The sequence below is a fragment of the Protomyctophum parallelum genome (assembly GCF_964188405.1).
Source record: "Protomyctophum parallelum genome assembly, chromosome: 4".
In the NCBI taxonomy this organism is placed as follows: domain Eukaryota; kingdom Metazoa; phylum Chordata; class Actinopteri; order Myctophiformes; family Myctophidae; genus Protomyctophum; species Protomyctophum parallelum.
The window spans coordinates 56,038,082-56,054,711 of NC_139700.1; the positions used below are offsets into that span (position 1 = coordinate 56,038,082).

General features: G+C 46.8%; 1 protein-coding gene across 1 annotated transcript in view; it reads right to left on the bottom strand.

Annotated features, from left to right (window-relative positions):
* Window positions 1-235: 235 nt before the first annotated feature.
* LOC310857288 (vesicular glutamate transporter 2.1-like) overlaps window positions 236-16,630 on the bottom strand; it is a gene marked incomplete at both ends in the record, with an annotated part of 30,665 nt that continues 14,270 nt past the window's right edge. The window contains 7 exons of the mRNA XM_083762900.1: window positions 236-595; window positions 1,431-1,558; window positions 1,810-1,920; window positions 2,811-2,943; window positions 11,103-11,252; window positions 13,053-13,195; window positions 15,009-15,183. Of these exons, the coding sequence (XP_083619026.1) occupies window positions 236-595; window positions 1,431-1,558; window positions 1,810-1,920; window positions 2,811-2,943; window positions 11,103-11,252; window positions 13,053-13,195; window positions 15,009-15,183 (1,200 nt within the window). The remainder of the gene's footprint in view (window positions 596-1,430; window positions 1,559-1,809; window positions 1,921-2,810; window positions 2,944-11,102; window positions 11,253-13,052; window positions 13,196-15,008; window positions 15,184-16,630) is intronic.

The window sequence follows — 16,630 nt, forward strand, 5'->3', positions numbered from 1 at the left end:
CTCAAAGGGCACTTCAGCGGTGGTAATTTTAACGTGCCGGTCCGGGGATACGAACTATAGCGACCTTCACGATATCAAGACCGCTCCGCAAACCGGTCGGCCACCGCTGCCTCAAAGCACTTCCGCATTCCATTGTTTACAATGGGAGTCAACGCTATACTGTCGCCACTCTCTTACTGGATGACTCTGCCCTGGCCGTACGTAGCGATGGTGGGAAGGAGGTGGACGGGTTCTCCTAGGAGTACCCGCCCTGGCCGTAGCTCTGGCCCGCCGCGGCCGGCTCCTGGACGTACTGCTCGGTTCTGTCCCAGTCCTGGACCCAGCCTCCGTTCAGCTGGCCCGTGGCGCCGTAGCTCTTGGCCCCGCCTCCTCCTCCCCCGGGCGGCGCCACCACCACGGCGCCGTAGCCCTGCGTGATGTCGCCCGTCTCCTCCGCCAGCTCGTCCTCGTCGATGAAGCCGCACTTCTCGTCGCTGGTGTCCTCGGGGTCGGCCCACGGCTGCTTCTCGCCCGACGCGAAGATCCCGTAGAAGATCACGCCGCCGTAGTGGACCAGGGCGGCGATGAGGAACACGTACTGCCACTCCTCTCGGGTCTGACGGGGCGGAAAGGTCGTTTAGAAGGAAGGTCGTTTAGGAGAAAGGTCGTTTAGGAGAAAGGTCGTTTAGAAGAAAGGTAGTTTAGAAGAAAGGTCGTTTAGTAGAAAGGTAGTTTAGGAGAAAGGTCATTTAGAAGAAAGGTAGTTTAGAAGAAAGGTAGTTTAGAAGAAAGGTCGTTTAGAAGAAAGGTCGTTTAGAAGGCGTTGAGAAGAGCAGCCGCACAGAAATTCTCTTTATATATTCACAATTTACAATGTAAGCATTTAGCAGATGCTCTTATTCCAGAGCGACTTACAGTAAGCAAGAGTAAGCAAGAAGTATAATACATCAAATAATCTGTATCAACATGTGGCCCCTTTTCCACCAAAATAACTTTGGTTCTAGATTCTTGGAACCTTTTGTGCTTTCACGGAACGGGCAGACATTGTTTTTTTTGTTCCAGTTCCAAACCAACTGTCAGGGTTCTGAACCAGTTCATTTTCAGTGGAAACAGCCTAGGTTTCAACCTGAGACTAAAATGACTTGTTTTGTTCTTGAAGCACTGAGAAAACTGTTTCTTTCTTCGTCCTTTTTTTCCCCAAACTTGACTACGGTAGCGGTGGTCTCAAAAACATAAGGGGAACTTTGACAGGAAAAGACTCGCTCACCGTATAGAACATAGAAGTAAAACTCCTTAGACTGAGACTGATTGTATCATGCTCATAAAGTCCTCTGTGCTCAAAGTGCAATTAAAAAGCAAACGTCCTAAGACCTTTGTCAGTGCTATATCATATAGCACTGACAAAGGTCTTAGGACCTTAGGACTCCTTAGGACTCCTAAGACAGACTTGCCTTGTTCTTGGTCATGGCTCCCACTATGAGCGGACAGACCATTCCCGACAGCGTTCCCACTCCGTTGGAGATCCCCATGAGGATGCTGGCGTAGCGCGGAGCGATGTCCAGGTGGTTGACGTTGAACCCTAAACACACAAACAACCACACATGTGGGATAATTAGAATTATCGTAGCATTTTATGAACCCGTAAAATGTACCGACACTAGGGGTACATGTTATGTTGGCCATCTGTTGTAAAGCTCTCTCATTGTCTCTACCTGCAAGATGTGTTTTTATTTATGTTAAAATAGCATAAAAAAGATTTTAAAACAAAATGTGAGACACCAGAGGAGTTTATGAATGATAGCCAATAGGCCACTGCTCATGAAGACCCACCTGATATGGCGAAGCCGCTGAAGCCCACCGCCAGAACCAGGAAGGAGATGGCCATGCCTTTACTGTGAGAGTATCCCACCACCAGGAGCAGAGTGGCCTCCATTCCAAACCCTGACAACAAGAACACATCATGAGTTAAACAACCACCAGGAGCAGAGTGGCCTCCATTCCAAACGCTGACAACAAGAACACATCATGAGTTAAACAACCACCAGGAGCAGAGTGGCCTCCATTCCAAACGCTGACAACAAGAACACATCATGAGTTAAACAACCACCAGGAGCAGAGTGGCCTCCATTCCAAACGCTGACAACAAGAACACATCATGAGTTAAACAACCACCAGGAGCAGAGTGGCCTCCATTCCAAACCCTGATAACAAGAACACATCATGAGTTAAACAACCTCCAGGAGCAGAGTGGCCTCCATTCCAAACGCTGACAACAAGAACACATCATGAGTTAAACAACCACCAGGAGCAGAGTGGCCTCCATTCCAAATCCTAACAACAAGAACACATCATGAGTTAAACAACCACCAGGAGCAGAGTGGCCTCCATTCCAAACCCTGACAACAAGAACACATCATGAGTTAAACAACCTCCTCCATTACAAATCCTAACAACAAGAACATGTAAAAATGAGTTTATCCAACCACCGCAGACCACGTTGTTATTAACCCGTTCTGACCTGAGATCAGATTCTAAAAAATGTCTTCTACATCCTGACAGTTTTCTGAAAAAAGCTACGTTCCTATGTCAGTCGTTCTTCGATTTTTCAAAAAAAATAGCAGCCCTACAAGCTCATATAGCGCGCCACCGAGTGGCGCGCTATATGAGCTTGTAGGGCTGCTATTTCTTTAAATAGCTAAAGCATAACACCAAAAGGGGTTCGTTCCTCCCACCCAGAATGGGTTAACTCATGATCTTATATGCCTCATATCTTCTGGAGTGGGGCCACCGTGGAGGAGGATCAGGACATGATGGTGTTGTGGAACTCTCACCTCCACAGTTCATGATCTTCCTGACGTTGGTGGTGGACATGATGTTGTGCTGCCGGAGGTAGTCGGCCAGCTGCCCGCCCAGAGGCACGATGATGGTCATGACCAGGTGAGGAAGAGCCGAGACCATGCCGACCTGGGGAGAGACACGGAAAACACCATGATATAAAGACCATGCCGACCTGGGGAGAGACACGAGAAACACGATGATATAAACTATAGGGCTGTCAATCGATTAAAATATTTAATCTGATTAATCGCATGATTGTCCATAGTTAACTGTGATTAATCGCAAATTAATCGCATATTTTTTATCCGTTCTAAATATACCTTAAATCAGTGGTTTTCAAGATTTTTCATATCAAGGTCCATTATTTATTCTGCATTTGAGCCACGGAACCACCATTTGATGACATTTAGCCTTCCAGAACCAAACTAAAGAACTGTATTGATATTGGCCAATGGAACCATTACGAGAGATAACAGGCCATGTTGATCAAAATAACATGTTTTCTAAGTTTTCTAATTGTGTAGACTTAAATTAACTTAAGTAATTCAGCTGTTTAACAATTATTCAACTCTTCAGTGTAAAATGCGTCTCTCAACCATTCTGTCAAACTTCACAGTGCGTTAATCGCGCGTTAAAAAAAATAGTGCCGTTAAAAGGATTGTGAGTTAACTAGTTAATAGTGCGTTAACTTTGACAGCCCTAATAATTAATCAATATTACACGAGAGGGTGTGGTTTAACGTGATTATTGCCAAGACAGTGATGCGGTCAGGAACGAGACGAAGTCGAGTTCCGCAAGCATCTCTGAATGTATTCATTCATACATTGGGAGGTGAAGCGGCGAACAGTCGACGCCAGCATCCTCACTTCCCACGTTCACACACCACGGGGCAGCACACCTAAACCTAACCTTAACCCATGTCTAACCAATGACTAGTCTAAACTAAGTATGCACACCTAAACCTAACCTTAACCCATGTCTAACCAATGACTAGTCTAAACCTAACCTTAACCCATGTCTAACCAATGACTAGTCTAAACCTAACCTTAACCCATGTCTAACCAATGACTAGTCTAAACCTAACCTTAACCCATGTCTAACCAATGACTAGTCTAAACCTAACCTTAACCCATGTCTAACCAATGACTAGTCTGAACTAAGTATGCACACCTAAACCTAACCTTAACCCATGTCTAACCAATGACTAGTCTAAACTAAGTATGCACCCCGATAATATGGTCATCTTTTTGGGTCTCAGGCCCAAAAAGATTGCACGCATGCACGCACGCACGCACGCACGCACGCACGCACGCACGCACGCACGCACGCACGCACGCACGCACGCAATCACACACGCAGAGAGTCAGTGCGTTATTATAAGATATCCAACCCCCCCCCCCTGATTTACTCCTGTGTAAACCTGCATAAACGTCCTCGTCTCCAGAGGGAGAAGAAGACATAGTGTCTCTGACTGTGACATCACTGCGTCATATTGTCTCAGAGCAATCACAAGCTGTCACGCCCCCCCCCCCCCCCCATGATTCATTCCCCACACTCCTCTCCGAGGGGTCAGGGGTCACACAGGGATGTGTTGATGGGATCCAGACACCGACCAATCAATCTCAACCAGGAGGAATGTCTCAATCTGTTCTGTCTGTCTGTCTGTCTGTCTGTCTGTCTGTCTGTCTGTCTGTCTGTCTGTCTGTCTGTCTGTCTGTCTGTCTGTCTGTCTGCCGTTCTGTTCTGTTCTGTTCTGTTCTGTTCTGTTCTGTTCTGTTCTGTTCTGTTCTGTTCTGTTCTGTTCTGTCTGCCTGCCTGCCTGCCTGCCTGCCTGCCTGCCTGCCTGCCTGCCTGTTCGTCCGTCCGTCCGTCCGTCCGTCCGTCCGTCCGTCCGTCCGTCCGTCCGTCTGTCTGGCTGTCTGTCTGACTGTCTGGCTCCAGCATGCTTCTCAAGATGGTTGTTATACAGACATCTTATCCACGTCCATTTCAAACAACTGCTTCCTCTCGCCTTCAAATGTGTCCTGTTGATGACAGTGATAATGATACTACTGAGGCCGTGGCTCGGCGGCATAGGAGGCCTTAAGTATGTTTCACCAGCTTCAATTGAAACGGGCCTCCACCCTCAGGGGGGGCCTCAACAAAATAATGATGTCATAGGTATATGGGGGCCTCATATTTGGTCTTGAAACGGGCCTCCAGATTCCCAAGGCCGTCCCTGAGAACACACAAACACACCAAGCTGGCCATAGGGGGCGCTAGCTCCCCTCAAAGAGACAGAATGCAAAATGCTTGTCATTCAGCCTCACTTTGAGTTACTCAGTGGACTGTCTGCACTAATTGGCGTCGTTAAGGCGTGCATGGCAACAGTTTGTGTCGCGTGTGATGTCACACCAGAAGATATAAGAGGATGCACCGTGTTGAAAATTACCGTAGACGTCGAGAGAGAGAAGACAGACAGACAGACAGACAGACAGACAGACAGACAGACAGACAGACAGACAGACAGACAGACAGACAGACAGACAGACAGACAGACAGACAGACATAGTGATGTTGTCTTGGACCGTTTCCAAAGCAGGAGGACCAAAGCGAGCCCATCAGGCTGCTGTAGCAGTGAGGAACAAACTGTATTCCTTTGGAGGCTGTGATGGATGGATCTTCAACAACATGCAGGGACAGATGGATGTCCATGTCTTCAACACAGTGTCTTTATGCTGGAAGAAGTTACCTCCAGTGGAACCAGGAAGAGTAGACGGTCACCTCGAGGTTCCATCCATGCGCTTCGGCCACACAGCTGTGTTGGTTGAAGATACAGTCTACATCTGGGGAGGCTATCCTTACTGCAATGTGCTTTATGCATTTGATGTTGACGCCCACAGATGGTTCCAACCCAGGGTTTCTGGGACTGTTCCAGAGGAGAGGAGCTTCCACTCAGCCTGTGTGTTGGAGAAGGTCATGTTTATCCATGGAGGAGACACCCATCTGACTGGATACACTAATGACATGTACAAGTTGGACACCAGCACAATGGTCTGGACTTTAATTAACACCAGAGGAACTCCACCTCCTGATTCATCAGCTCACTCTGCCACCATCATTGGTACCAAGATGTTTGTATTTGGGGGCATGAAGCAATACCAGGAGGTCAACAACACCATCAGAGTGTTTGACACAGAGACCAACGTCTGGCTGGACACACCTTCTGCACAACTTCTACCAGAAGGACGCTGTTGGCATTCAGCATTTATCTACAATGGAGAGCTGTACATATTTGGTGGCTGGAACAATAACCAGAACTTCAATGATGTGTGGAAATTCAGTCCAGAGACCTTCTCCTGGAAGAAGGTTGAGCCCAAGGGGAAAGGACCATGTCCAATGCAGGATATGTGCTGTTGCATTGTGGGAGATCGTATCATCCTCTTTGGAGGATACAAAGAAGATGACACTACCTCTGATGAGCTGTTCATCTTAGACTTGAGTCCTCGTCTTAAGACGTTATGTAAGCTAGAAGTTATGCAGTACGCTCTGGACCAATCAGAACACCCACACGACATCAGGTGGGAACTGGCAGCCATGGCAACCAACGACAACAGACGACAACAACATTAACAACCGAGACCACATTCCAGATGAAGGAACAGCAGAAAGATCAAGAAATGATGGATCAACATCTCATCCCACCTGATGGTGAGCCACCTCTCAGCATCACTTACTGAGATTCAAACCTCAGGAGACTCCTTCTCTCCAGACAGGCTCTCTAACCATTCAGCTAGGCATCAAACAATGACAATTGTTCCGTCCAACACAATGCGGTGGAAACACAAACCTGTGTCTGTATGTTCCAAACTGAACACGGTGGAACTCTCTTTATCTTATATTTATTTCTATGATATTTTTTTATTTAAAGGACCAAGCAGTCCTGAAAGGACTTGGTCCTTTATTGTTATTGTTTTTTTCCTTCTCCTTCTGCCAAAAAAATAATAATCGCGAAACTCGGCCTACAGAAAAAACAAAACTCTTAAGGGCGACTGTGGCTCAGGAGGTAGAGCAGGTCATCCAATGATCCATGGGTCGGCGGTTCGAATCCCGGCTCCTCCTGTCTACATGTCGAAGTGTCCTTGGGCAAGACACTAAACCCCAAATTCCTCCCGATGTGCTGGTTGGTACCTTGCATGGCTTCCGGCGCAATCGGTGTATGAATGTGTGTGTGAATGGGTGAATGTAATGCACAATCTATGTAAATCGCTTTGGATAAAGGCGCTATATAAATGCACCATTTACCATTTTATCTGGTACACAGCAAGCTAAAAGGAATCAACACACCAGCACGCCAGAGACCAACATACTTCAAACCCAAACAAATAGTTAAAAATAGAACTACAAAACGCATGTTGGAGATTAAACAACAGATAACAGCCAGCACCAGCAACTGTGTTTATTTAATCACATGTGAAAAAATGTGGCTTACAATATGTCGGAGAAACGAGTAAAACAATAGCTGCGTGTGATATTGAACAGTCAAACTATTCGTATCAACAAAATAATGATGTCATAGGTATATGGGGGCCTCATATTTGGTCTTGAAACGGGCCTCCAGATTCCTAAGGCCGCCCCTGCTCGGCGGTCCATCCTGGGTGGCTCAGCGGTCCAGCCCGCTCCAGGCTGTGATTATGTGGCGCCATCGGCAACGATGTGCAAACGACAATAAGCGTCAAGAAGCGCTCTGAGTTTAATACGGTCAAGCAGCTTCCACAGTCCAAATGGAATGACCCTCTGTGGCATAAACCTACAGCGATCCCCCAGACAAGCAGTGTCCCCCCTTTGGAGGACCCTTTAATTCAGCCACAATGCACTGAAACACAGAAAGGTGGTGGCTGAGGCTTTTTTAGTCCTTTTTTTATTCCAGCTCAGATCGCGCTGGATGAATAAAGCGACTGTGTTTAGCGGTAGCCGGGGGCGGACCGGGGAATATTTCCAAATCAACCAAATCACTGAATGCTCCTTTAATGTCCTTTAATGTCCTTTAATGTCCTTTAATGTCCTTTAATGTCCTTTAAGGCTGCCTTGAAAAGACACCTATTTTCTTTTTTCTTCAGGCTGACAAATTAGTTTTAACCAACGGTTTGACACGACGAACACGAGACGATTGGACCATCAGCCCCATGGCTGTGATTGGACCATCAGCCCCATGGCTGTGATTGGACCATCAGCCCCATGGCTGTGATTGGACCATCAGCCCCATGGCTGTGATTGGACCATCAGCCCCATGGCTGTGATTGGACCATCAGCCCCATGGCTGTGATTGGACCATCAGCCCCATGGCTGTGATTGGACCATCAGCCCCATGGCTGTGTTTAAGTGTGACTGATGACTGCGTTGGAACGTTGATGACCCTGATGTGATGAAGACCCTTTTGTTTAACCCATTCTGGGCGGGAAACCCATTTTGGTGTTTTATGCTTTAGCTATTGAAAAATAGCAGATCTACAAGCTCGTAGCTCGAGCTTGTAGATCTGCTATTTTTGAAAAATCGTGAAAATGCTGTGCACAAACCTTTGAATATAAATTCTTTCAGAGCGAATGTTTTTCACTCAAATCTTTGCGTCTGAGGGGTTCCTAAAGAACAACATATTTTCAGATGGCATATTACATTTTTACATATATATTATATATATATATATTACATAATACTTTTTGGGGTCCTTAATTGACACGTAATAGTTTGAGAACCACTTGATACAGAAACATGAGGTATTTCAGAAAACTGTCATTTTATTTAGAATACTTTTTTTTTTAATGTCGAAGTCGGGTCTAAATGGGTTAAGGTCGATGTGCGTTCGGTCATCATAATATATTGTTGTTTCCTTCGTGCTCAAAATAGATCTATATATTTTTTTTCATCAGAGACAGACAGAGTGACTTAGTGATTTATTCTCTTTGCCAGTCTGCGTGCGGTCCACACACACACACACCGTGTGGGAGACAGTCAACGCACTTTGAAAGACACTTTTGGGTATTTTATGGCGAATAGTTTGGCTGGTTTGTTTTGTGTGAAGGTTGTACACGGCGTTGATGTAAAGCGCTGTCAGGGTTCATGACAGGCGCCGTATAAACTGAAGCTTAGACTTTACTATTATTAGACCCTTTTTGGCTCTGTAACTCGCGGGTGTTCAAATATGGAACCACGGCGTTAATCCATTCTGCACGGGAACCCACTTTGGTGTTATAGCATTATGTCATGCTTTAGCTATTGAAAAATAGCAGATCTACAAGCTCGTAGCGCGCCACCGAGTGGCGCGCTACGAGCTTGTAGGTCTGCTATTTTCTTTTTTAATCGAAGAACGACTGACTTAGAAAAATAGGCTTTTTCAGAAAGCTGTCAGGATGTAGAAGACATTTTTAGAACCCCTTTTGGTGTTAGCATTATGTTATGCTTTAGCTATTGAAAAATAGCAGATCTACAAGCTCGTAGCGCGCCACCGAGTGGCGCGCTACGAGCTTGTAGGTCTGCTATTTATTTTTTTTATCGAAGAACGACTGACATAGAAACATAGCTTTTTTCAGAAAACTGTCAGGATGTAGAAGACATTTATAGAATCTGATCTCAGGTCAGAATGGGTTAAATCAACACAGTGTACTGTAGTGGTTCCTAAAACATTTTCATGTCAAGGACCCCCACATTCCCACTAATTAGCCCCGCGGAACCCCCATCAGAAAAGATATGCCAGGGACCCCCATCAGAAAAGACATGCCAGGGACCCCCATAAGAGAAGATTTATAAGGGTGATTCTGAACCCATTTATTTTCAAGGAACCCCCAGTTTGACATGCATTAGCTCTGAGAGTGTACTCTCTCAGAGTTACAGACCCATAAGGGTCCATTTGGTTCCAGACTATCATGTAGCTGGGGTGGGGACCCCCTGGAACTCCCTCAAGGACCCCTGGGGGTCCCCGGAGACTCAGGGCTCTCAGAGACTCTAAAAGATGGTGTCTGTCGACCGATGCGAATCAAGCTGTAGGTCCTTGGAATGAAACAGGGCTGAGAATCACCACTCATACTGTAGCAGACCATGCAGTGAGATGGATTGTTTCTGCTGATTGTTTTCACCACGCTGAGTTCAAAGCCCAACGCCTTGCGCCAAATTAAAATCCGTCAACGTGATTCATTTGTCACACTTCTCCGGGGGTCAGAGTTCACAGAGACACTGACCATCTCTTCTCTGTGCATTCCATCTTTTTTTTTTCACAGATGGAGTTTTACATGTTCATCAAAATCGTCATCTTTTTTTATCTTTTATCATTTATTCTGATGTGTGGATGTGGCCCTGATTGTACTGGAGCTGTCTGTCTGTCTGTCTGTCTGTCTGTCTGTCTGTCTGTCTGTCTGTCTGTCTGTCTGTCTGTCTGTCTGTCTGTCTGTCTGTCTGTCTGTCTGTCTGTCTTCAACACCCAGCTCCTCCCACTTCACCGCCCAGCTCCTCCATCAAATCATCGCTATGGGGTTCACACAAACACACACAGTTGGGCATAGGATGGTTTGTTTCAGCTAGCTGTAGCAAACAGGCTAACAGCTAGCTGGTAGTTTGTACCTTACTGATAGTAGTTTAACACTACAGAACTCATGTTACTCGACTTAATTAACTGTAGAATGTTTTCATTGTTTAATCCACATTCTTAATCCGTTTTTTAAGTCTTACGGACAGAGTGAGACTTAAAAACGGAGACGCGTTTTCCTGACATCATCGCAAAAAGGTCTGTCTCTCTGGCGTGCAAAGTAGTTTAACGGGTAGTTCGTATACCTTACTGACGGTAGTTTAACTGGTAGTTGGTACCTTACTGACAGTAGTTTAACGGGTAGTTCGTATACCTTACTGACGGTAGTTTAACTGGTAGTTGGTACCTTACTGACAGTAGTTTAACTGGTAGTTGGTACCTTACTGACGGTAGTTTAACTGGTAGTTGGTACCTTACTGACGGTAGTTTAACTGGTAGTTGGTACCTTACTGACAGTAGTTTAACTGGTCGTTCGTACCTTACTGACAGTAGTTTAACGGGTAGTTGGTACCTTGCTGACAGTAGTTTAACTGGTAGTTGGTACCTTACTGACAGTAGTTTAACTGGTAGTTGGTACCTTGCTGACAATAGTTTAACGGGTACGTACCTTACTGACAGTAGTTTAACGGGTTCGTACCTTGCGGTAGTTTAACGGTAGTTTAACGTACCTTGCGGTAGTTTAACGGTAGTTTAACGTACCTTGCGGTAGTTTAACGGTAGTTTAACGTACCTTGCTGATCTCAAAGCCGAACACCTCTTCGAAGTAGGCCGGCTGGCTGATGAGCAGCAGGTAGAAGGTCCAGCTGCGGCAGAAGTTGGCCACGATGATGGCGTAGACGGGCATGGAGGTGAAGAACCTCCTCCAGGGCGTTTTGAACTTCTGCCAGACACACAGAAAACAAGATGAATGCTCCATTCTGACCTGAGATCAGATTCTACCAGACACACAGAAAACAGACAACAGATGAATGCTCGATTCTGACCTGAGATCAGATTCTACCAGACACACAGAAAACAGACCGTCAGAGGACAACAACAGATGAATGCTCCATTCTGACCTGAGATCAGATTCTACCAGACACACAGAGAACAGACCGTCAAAGGACAACAACAGATGAATACTCCATTCTGACCTGAGATCAGATTCTACCAGACACACAGAAAACAGACAACAGATGAATACTCCATTCTGACCTGAGATCAGATTCTACCAGACACACAGAAAACAGACAACAGATGAATACTCCATTCTGACCTGAGATCAGATTCTACCAGACACACAGAGAACAGACCGTCAGAGGACAACAACAGATGAATACTCCATTCTGACCTGAGATCAGATTCTACCAGACACACAGAAAACAGACCGTCAGAGGACAACAACAGATGAATACTCCATTCTGACCTGAGATCAGATTCTAAACATGTCTGTTTGAAAATGACAGTTTTCTGAAAAAGCTACGTTTCCATGTCAGTCGTTCTTCCATTTTTCAAAAATAGCAGACCTACAAGCTCGTATCGCGCGATATGAGCTTGTAGATCTGCTATTTTTCAATAGCTAAAGCATAACATAATGCTGACGCCAAAAGGGGTTCCCGCCCAACATGGGTTAACAAGAAATAGCCGATTTGCTCGTCTACATATGAGGTCAATTATTCATTCTTTGTCCATCCATCCATCTCCAACCGCTTATCCGTAGTCGGGTCGCGGGGGGGCAACAGCTCCACCAGAGAGCTCCAGACTTCCCTCTCCTCCAGAGCAACATTAGTGACTTCCTCCTGGGGGGGATCCCGAGACTTTCCAAGGCCAGTGAGTTGTCCATGTAATCCCTCCATCTGGTCCTTGGTCTGCCCCGGGGTCTCCTCCCAGTGGGACGTGGTCCTTGGTCTGCCCCGGGGTCTCCTCCCAGTGGGACGTGGTCCTTGGTCTGCCCCGGGGTCTCCTCCCAGTGGGACGTGATCCTTGGTCTGCCCCGGGGTCTCCACCCAGTGGGACGTGGTCCTTGGTCTGCCCCGGGGTCTCCTCCCAGTGGGACGTGATCCTTGGTCTGCCCCCTGGGGTCTCCTCCCAGTGGGACGTGATCCTTGGTCTGCCCCGGGGGTCTCCTCCCAGTGGGACGTGGTCCTTGGTCTGCCCCGGGGTCTCCTCCCAGTGGGACGTGGTCCTTGGTCTGCCCCGGGGTCTCCTCCCAGTGGGACGTGGTCCTTGGTCTGCCCCGGGGGGGGGGGTCTCCTCCCAGTGGGACGTGATCCTTGGTCTGCCCCGGGGTCTCCTCCCAGTGGGACGTGGTCCTTGGTCTGCCCCGGGGTCTCCTCCCAGTGGGACGTGGTCCTTGGTCTGCCCCGGGGTCTCCTCCCAGTGGGACGTGCCTCGAGGACCTCCCCCTAGGGAGACGCCCGAGAGGCATCCTAACCAGATTCCCCTGAACCACCTAAGCTGGCTCCTTTCCAGGCGAAGAAGCAGCGACTCTACTCATTGTAAATGGCATTTCATGTTTGTGTAATCTACAGCTGAATATGGAAGGTAAAAGTACTGGAATAATGGAATAGTACTCCTAAGGCTCCTCCCACAGCGGGATAAAGTACAAGTACTCACTTCCATGGCTCCCATCAGCATGGTTAAAGTATAAATACCCTGTAACGATGAAGTATAAATACTCTATAAAGTACTCGTGCTGTACCTCCATGGCTCCCAGCATCTGGGCGCTCTCTCCGATGCTCTCCTCGATGTATCTCCGCTCCTCCATGGTGATGGTGGGATGTTCTGCCGGGCTCTCATAGGACACCAGGATCCAAAACATGTACCAGACGATCCCAAAACAACCTGCATGTACACACACACACACACACACACACACACACACACACACACACACACACACACACACACACACACACACACACACATTAAACATGTACCACACCACCCCAAAACAACCTGCATGTACACACACATACATTAAACATGTACCAGACGATGCCAAAACAACCTGCATGTACACACACACACACACACACACACACACACACACACACACACACACACACATACACACACACACACACACACACACACACACCCACACACACACACACACACACACACATACATTAAACATGTACCACACCACCCCAAAACAACCTGCATGTACACACACATACATTAAACATGTACCGCACCACCCCAAAACAACCTGCATGTACACACACATACATTAAACATGTACCGCACCACCCCAAAACAACCTGCATGTACACACACATACATTAAACATGTACCACACCACCCCAAAACAACCTGTAACACATGTACACATACATTAAACCACCCCAAAACTACCTGTACACATGTACAACTAGAAGTGCACTCTGTCGAGTACATACTTGCTTGTTGCACACTAGTAGGCCATAAATGGCCAACTAGTGCGCAAGCAGAGCACGCAAGTACTTTCGACCGCTACAAACTGTCAAATCTCAGTAATGACTACTTGTGCCTGATACGGCAGTGGTGTCAGATTACATACATATACACAGGAGCATTACCTTTAATCCTCCCAACACTAAAACATATCGTCATTACGTCACCATCGAAAACCAATTACACTCTGGCATTGGGTCCTTAAATATACATATTTCTTACGTCATCATTGAGAGCTAGTTATACATATACTATGTATATGTAATTTGGCACCACTGTATGACTGTATCAGGCACAATTTGCTGGGACGGTTCATACGCATCAAAATTCGCGGGACGGCTGGGACGGTGCGTACGAGTCCCGGGCTAAACTATTACTTGCGCGCTCTGCTTGCGCAAGTAAATACATGAAACATGTACCAGACCACACCAAAACTACATGTATGTACATACAAATACATACAGTACATGAATGAGGCTGTACTCACCGTAGAGGTAGTACTTTAGTGGTAGTATAACTCACCATACAGGTAGTAGTAAAGTACCAGTGTTGTTTTTGGCAGCTAATTTCTATTTTAGTTTTAGTCATAGTCTTTGGACTGAAACTTCATTTAGTTTTAGTCACATTTTAGTCACCTGGAAATGTCTTAGTTTTAGTCTAGTTTTAGTCGACTAAATGTCATAAGATTTTAGTCGACTAAATCTACAGTTGATTTAGTCGACTAAAATGTATTTTGGCGGGTCTTGATGCCGTCTTAATGAGTGTTTTTACACTTGCTGAAAATAGCCGATCAGCTATTTTCAGCATGCAACCAAGAGTAAAATGACTTATACTGGATCTCTTGTCCACTAGTCCCTTTTAGTCTAGTTTTTATTTGTCGACGAAATTGTCAGTATATTTAGTCTTTAGTCTTTTAGATATCGTGGCTTAGTTTTCATTTAGTTTCCATTCGTTTTCGTCAGTGGAAAAAAGGTAGTCGACGAACATTCTTCGTCTTAGTTTTAGTCGACGAAAACAACACTGTACAGTACATGAATGAGGCTGTACTCACCATAGAGGTAGTGGTATATTGGCATATAGTACATGAGGTACATGAGGCTGTACTCACCGTAGAGGTAGTGGTATATTGGCATATAGTACATGAGGTACATGAGGCTGTACTCACCGTAGAGGTAGTGGTATAGTAGTATATAGTACATGAGGTACATGAGGTACTCACCGTAGAGGTAGAAGACACAGGGCCAGCCGTGGTACTGAACCAGGAACCCCGCCAGAGGCATGGCGATCACCGCGCCGGCGTAGGACCCACAGAAGGAGATGGTCGCCAGCCGGCTCCTCTCGAGAGGCGGCGCCCATTTACTCCAGATGCCGTGGCAGGCCGGGTACGTCACCCCCTGGTGGAGACATGAAGCATTACATTATTACAGGGTACCTCAGCGCCCCCTGGTGGAGACATGAAGCACATTTGACACACATAAAGACCCCCCAGGACTTCTAAACGTCATTAATATATATTCTTTGTGCAAAAAGGGTGAAGTGTCCCTTTAAGGGAATTAATTCCTTTTGGCTTAGTGGTTAAGAGGCTAAATGTCATCAGATGGTGGTTCCGTGGCTCAGATGGGTCTGAGAGGCTAAATGTCATCAGATGGTGGTCTGTGGCTCAGATGGGTCTGAGAGGCTAAATGTCATCAGATGGTGGTCCGTGGCTCAGATGGGTCTGAGAGGCTAAATGTCATCAGATGGTGGTCCGTGGCTCAGATGGGTCTGAGAGGCTAAATGTCATCAGATGGTGGTTCCGTGGCTCAGATGGGTCCGAGAGGCTAAATATCATCAGATGGTGGTCCGTGGCTCAGATGGGTCTGAGAGGCTAAATATCATCAGATGGTGGTCCGTGGCTCAGATGGGTCTGAGAGGCTAAATGTCATCAGATGGTGGTTCCGTGGCTCAGATGGGTCTGAGAGGCTAAATGTCATCAGATGGTGGTTCTGTGGCTCAGATGGGTCTGAGAGGCTAAATGTCATCAGATGGTGGTTCCGTGGCTCAGATGGGTCTGAGAGGCTAAATGTCATCAGATGGTGGTTCCGTGGCTCAGATGGGTCTGAGAGGCTAAATGTCATCAGACGGTGGTTCCGTGGCTCAGATGGGTCTGAGAGGCTAAATGTCATCAGATGGTGGTTCCGTGGCTCAGATGGGTCTGAGAGGCTAAATGTCATCAGATGGTGGTCCGTGGCTCAGATGGGTCTGAGAGGCTAAATGTCATCAAACGGTGGTTCCGTGGCTCAGATGCTGAGTATAAATAATAGACCTTGGATGTGAACAGGGTTGAAATGAGTTCTCTACAGCACATCCTCAAAATGACACGCGTGCGAACGACAAATGTCATTTGGAGAGAACGAACGTCGGGGGGGGGGGGGGGGGGGGGTGACCTTTCCGACCGTGGCTAATGTGGTAGAGAGGCGAGTCAGTGCCGGTTCCAGCTGACTCCCCACTTCGGCAGCGAGAGCACCAATCGCCTCCATTAAATCTTCATTAGGCTTTAAGTGGCACACAATCAACTATTGATGGACACAAATTGCTGCGCGCGGCACGGCGTGGTACCGCGCGGCACGGCGTTCTGTCGATCGGCCTCCAGAACTCGTTCAGTCTGAAGAGAACGCGGCTCTTCACACCAGTGGTGATTTTGTCGAGTAAAACTATAAGGGCCGATTCATACTCCTATTTTACCGCTGTAGTGTAGTGTAGTACTGTACTGTACTGTACTGTACTGTACTGTACTGTACTGTACTGTACTGTACTGTACTGTACTGTACTGTACTGTACTGTACTGTACTGTACTGTACT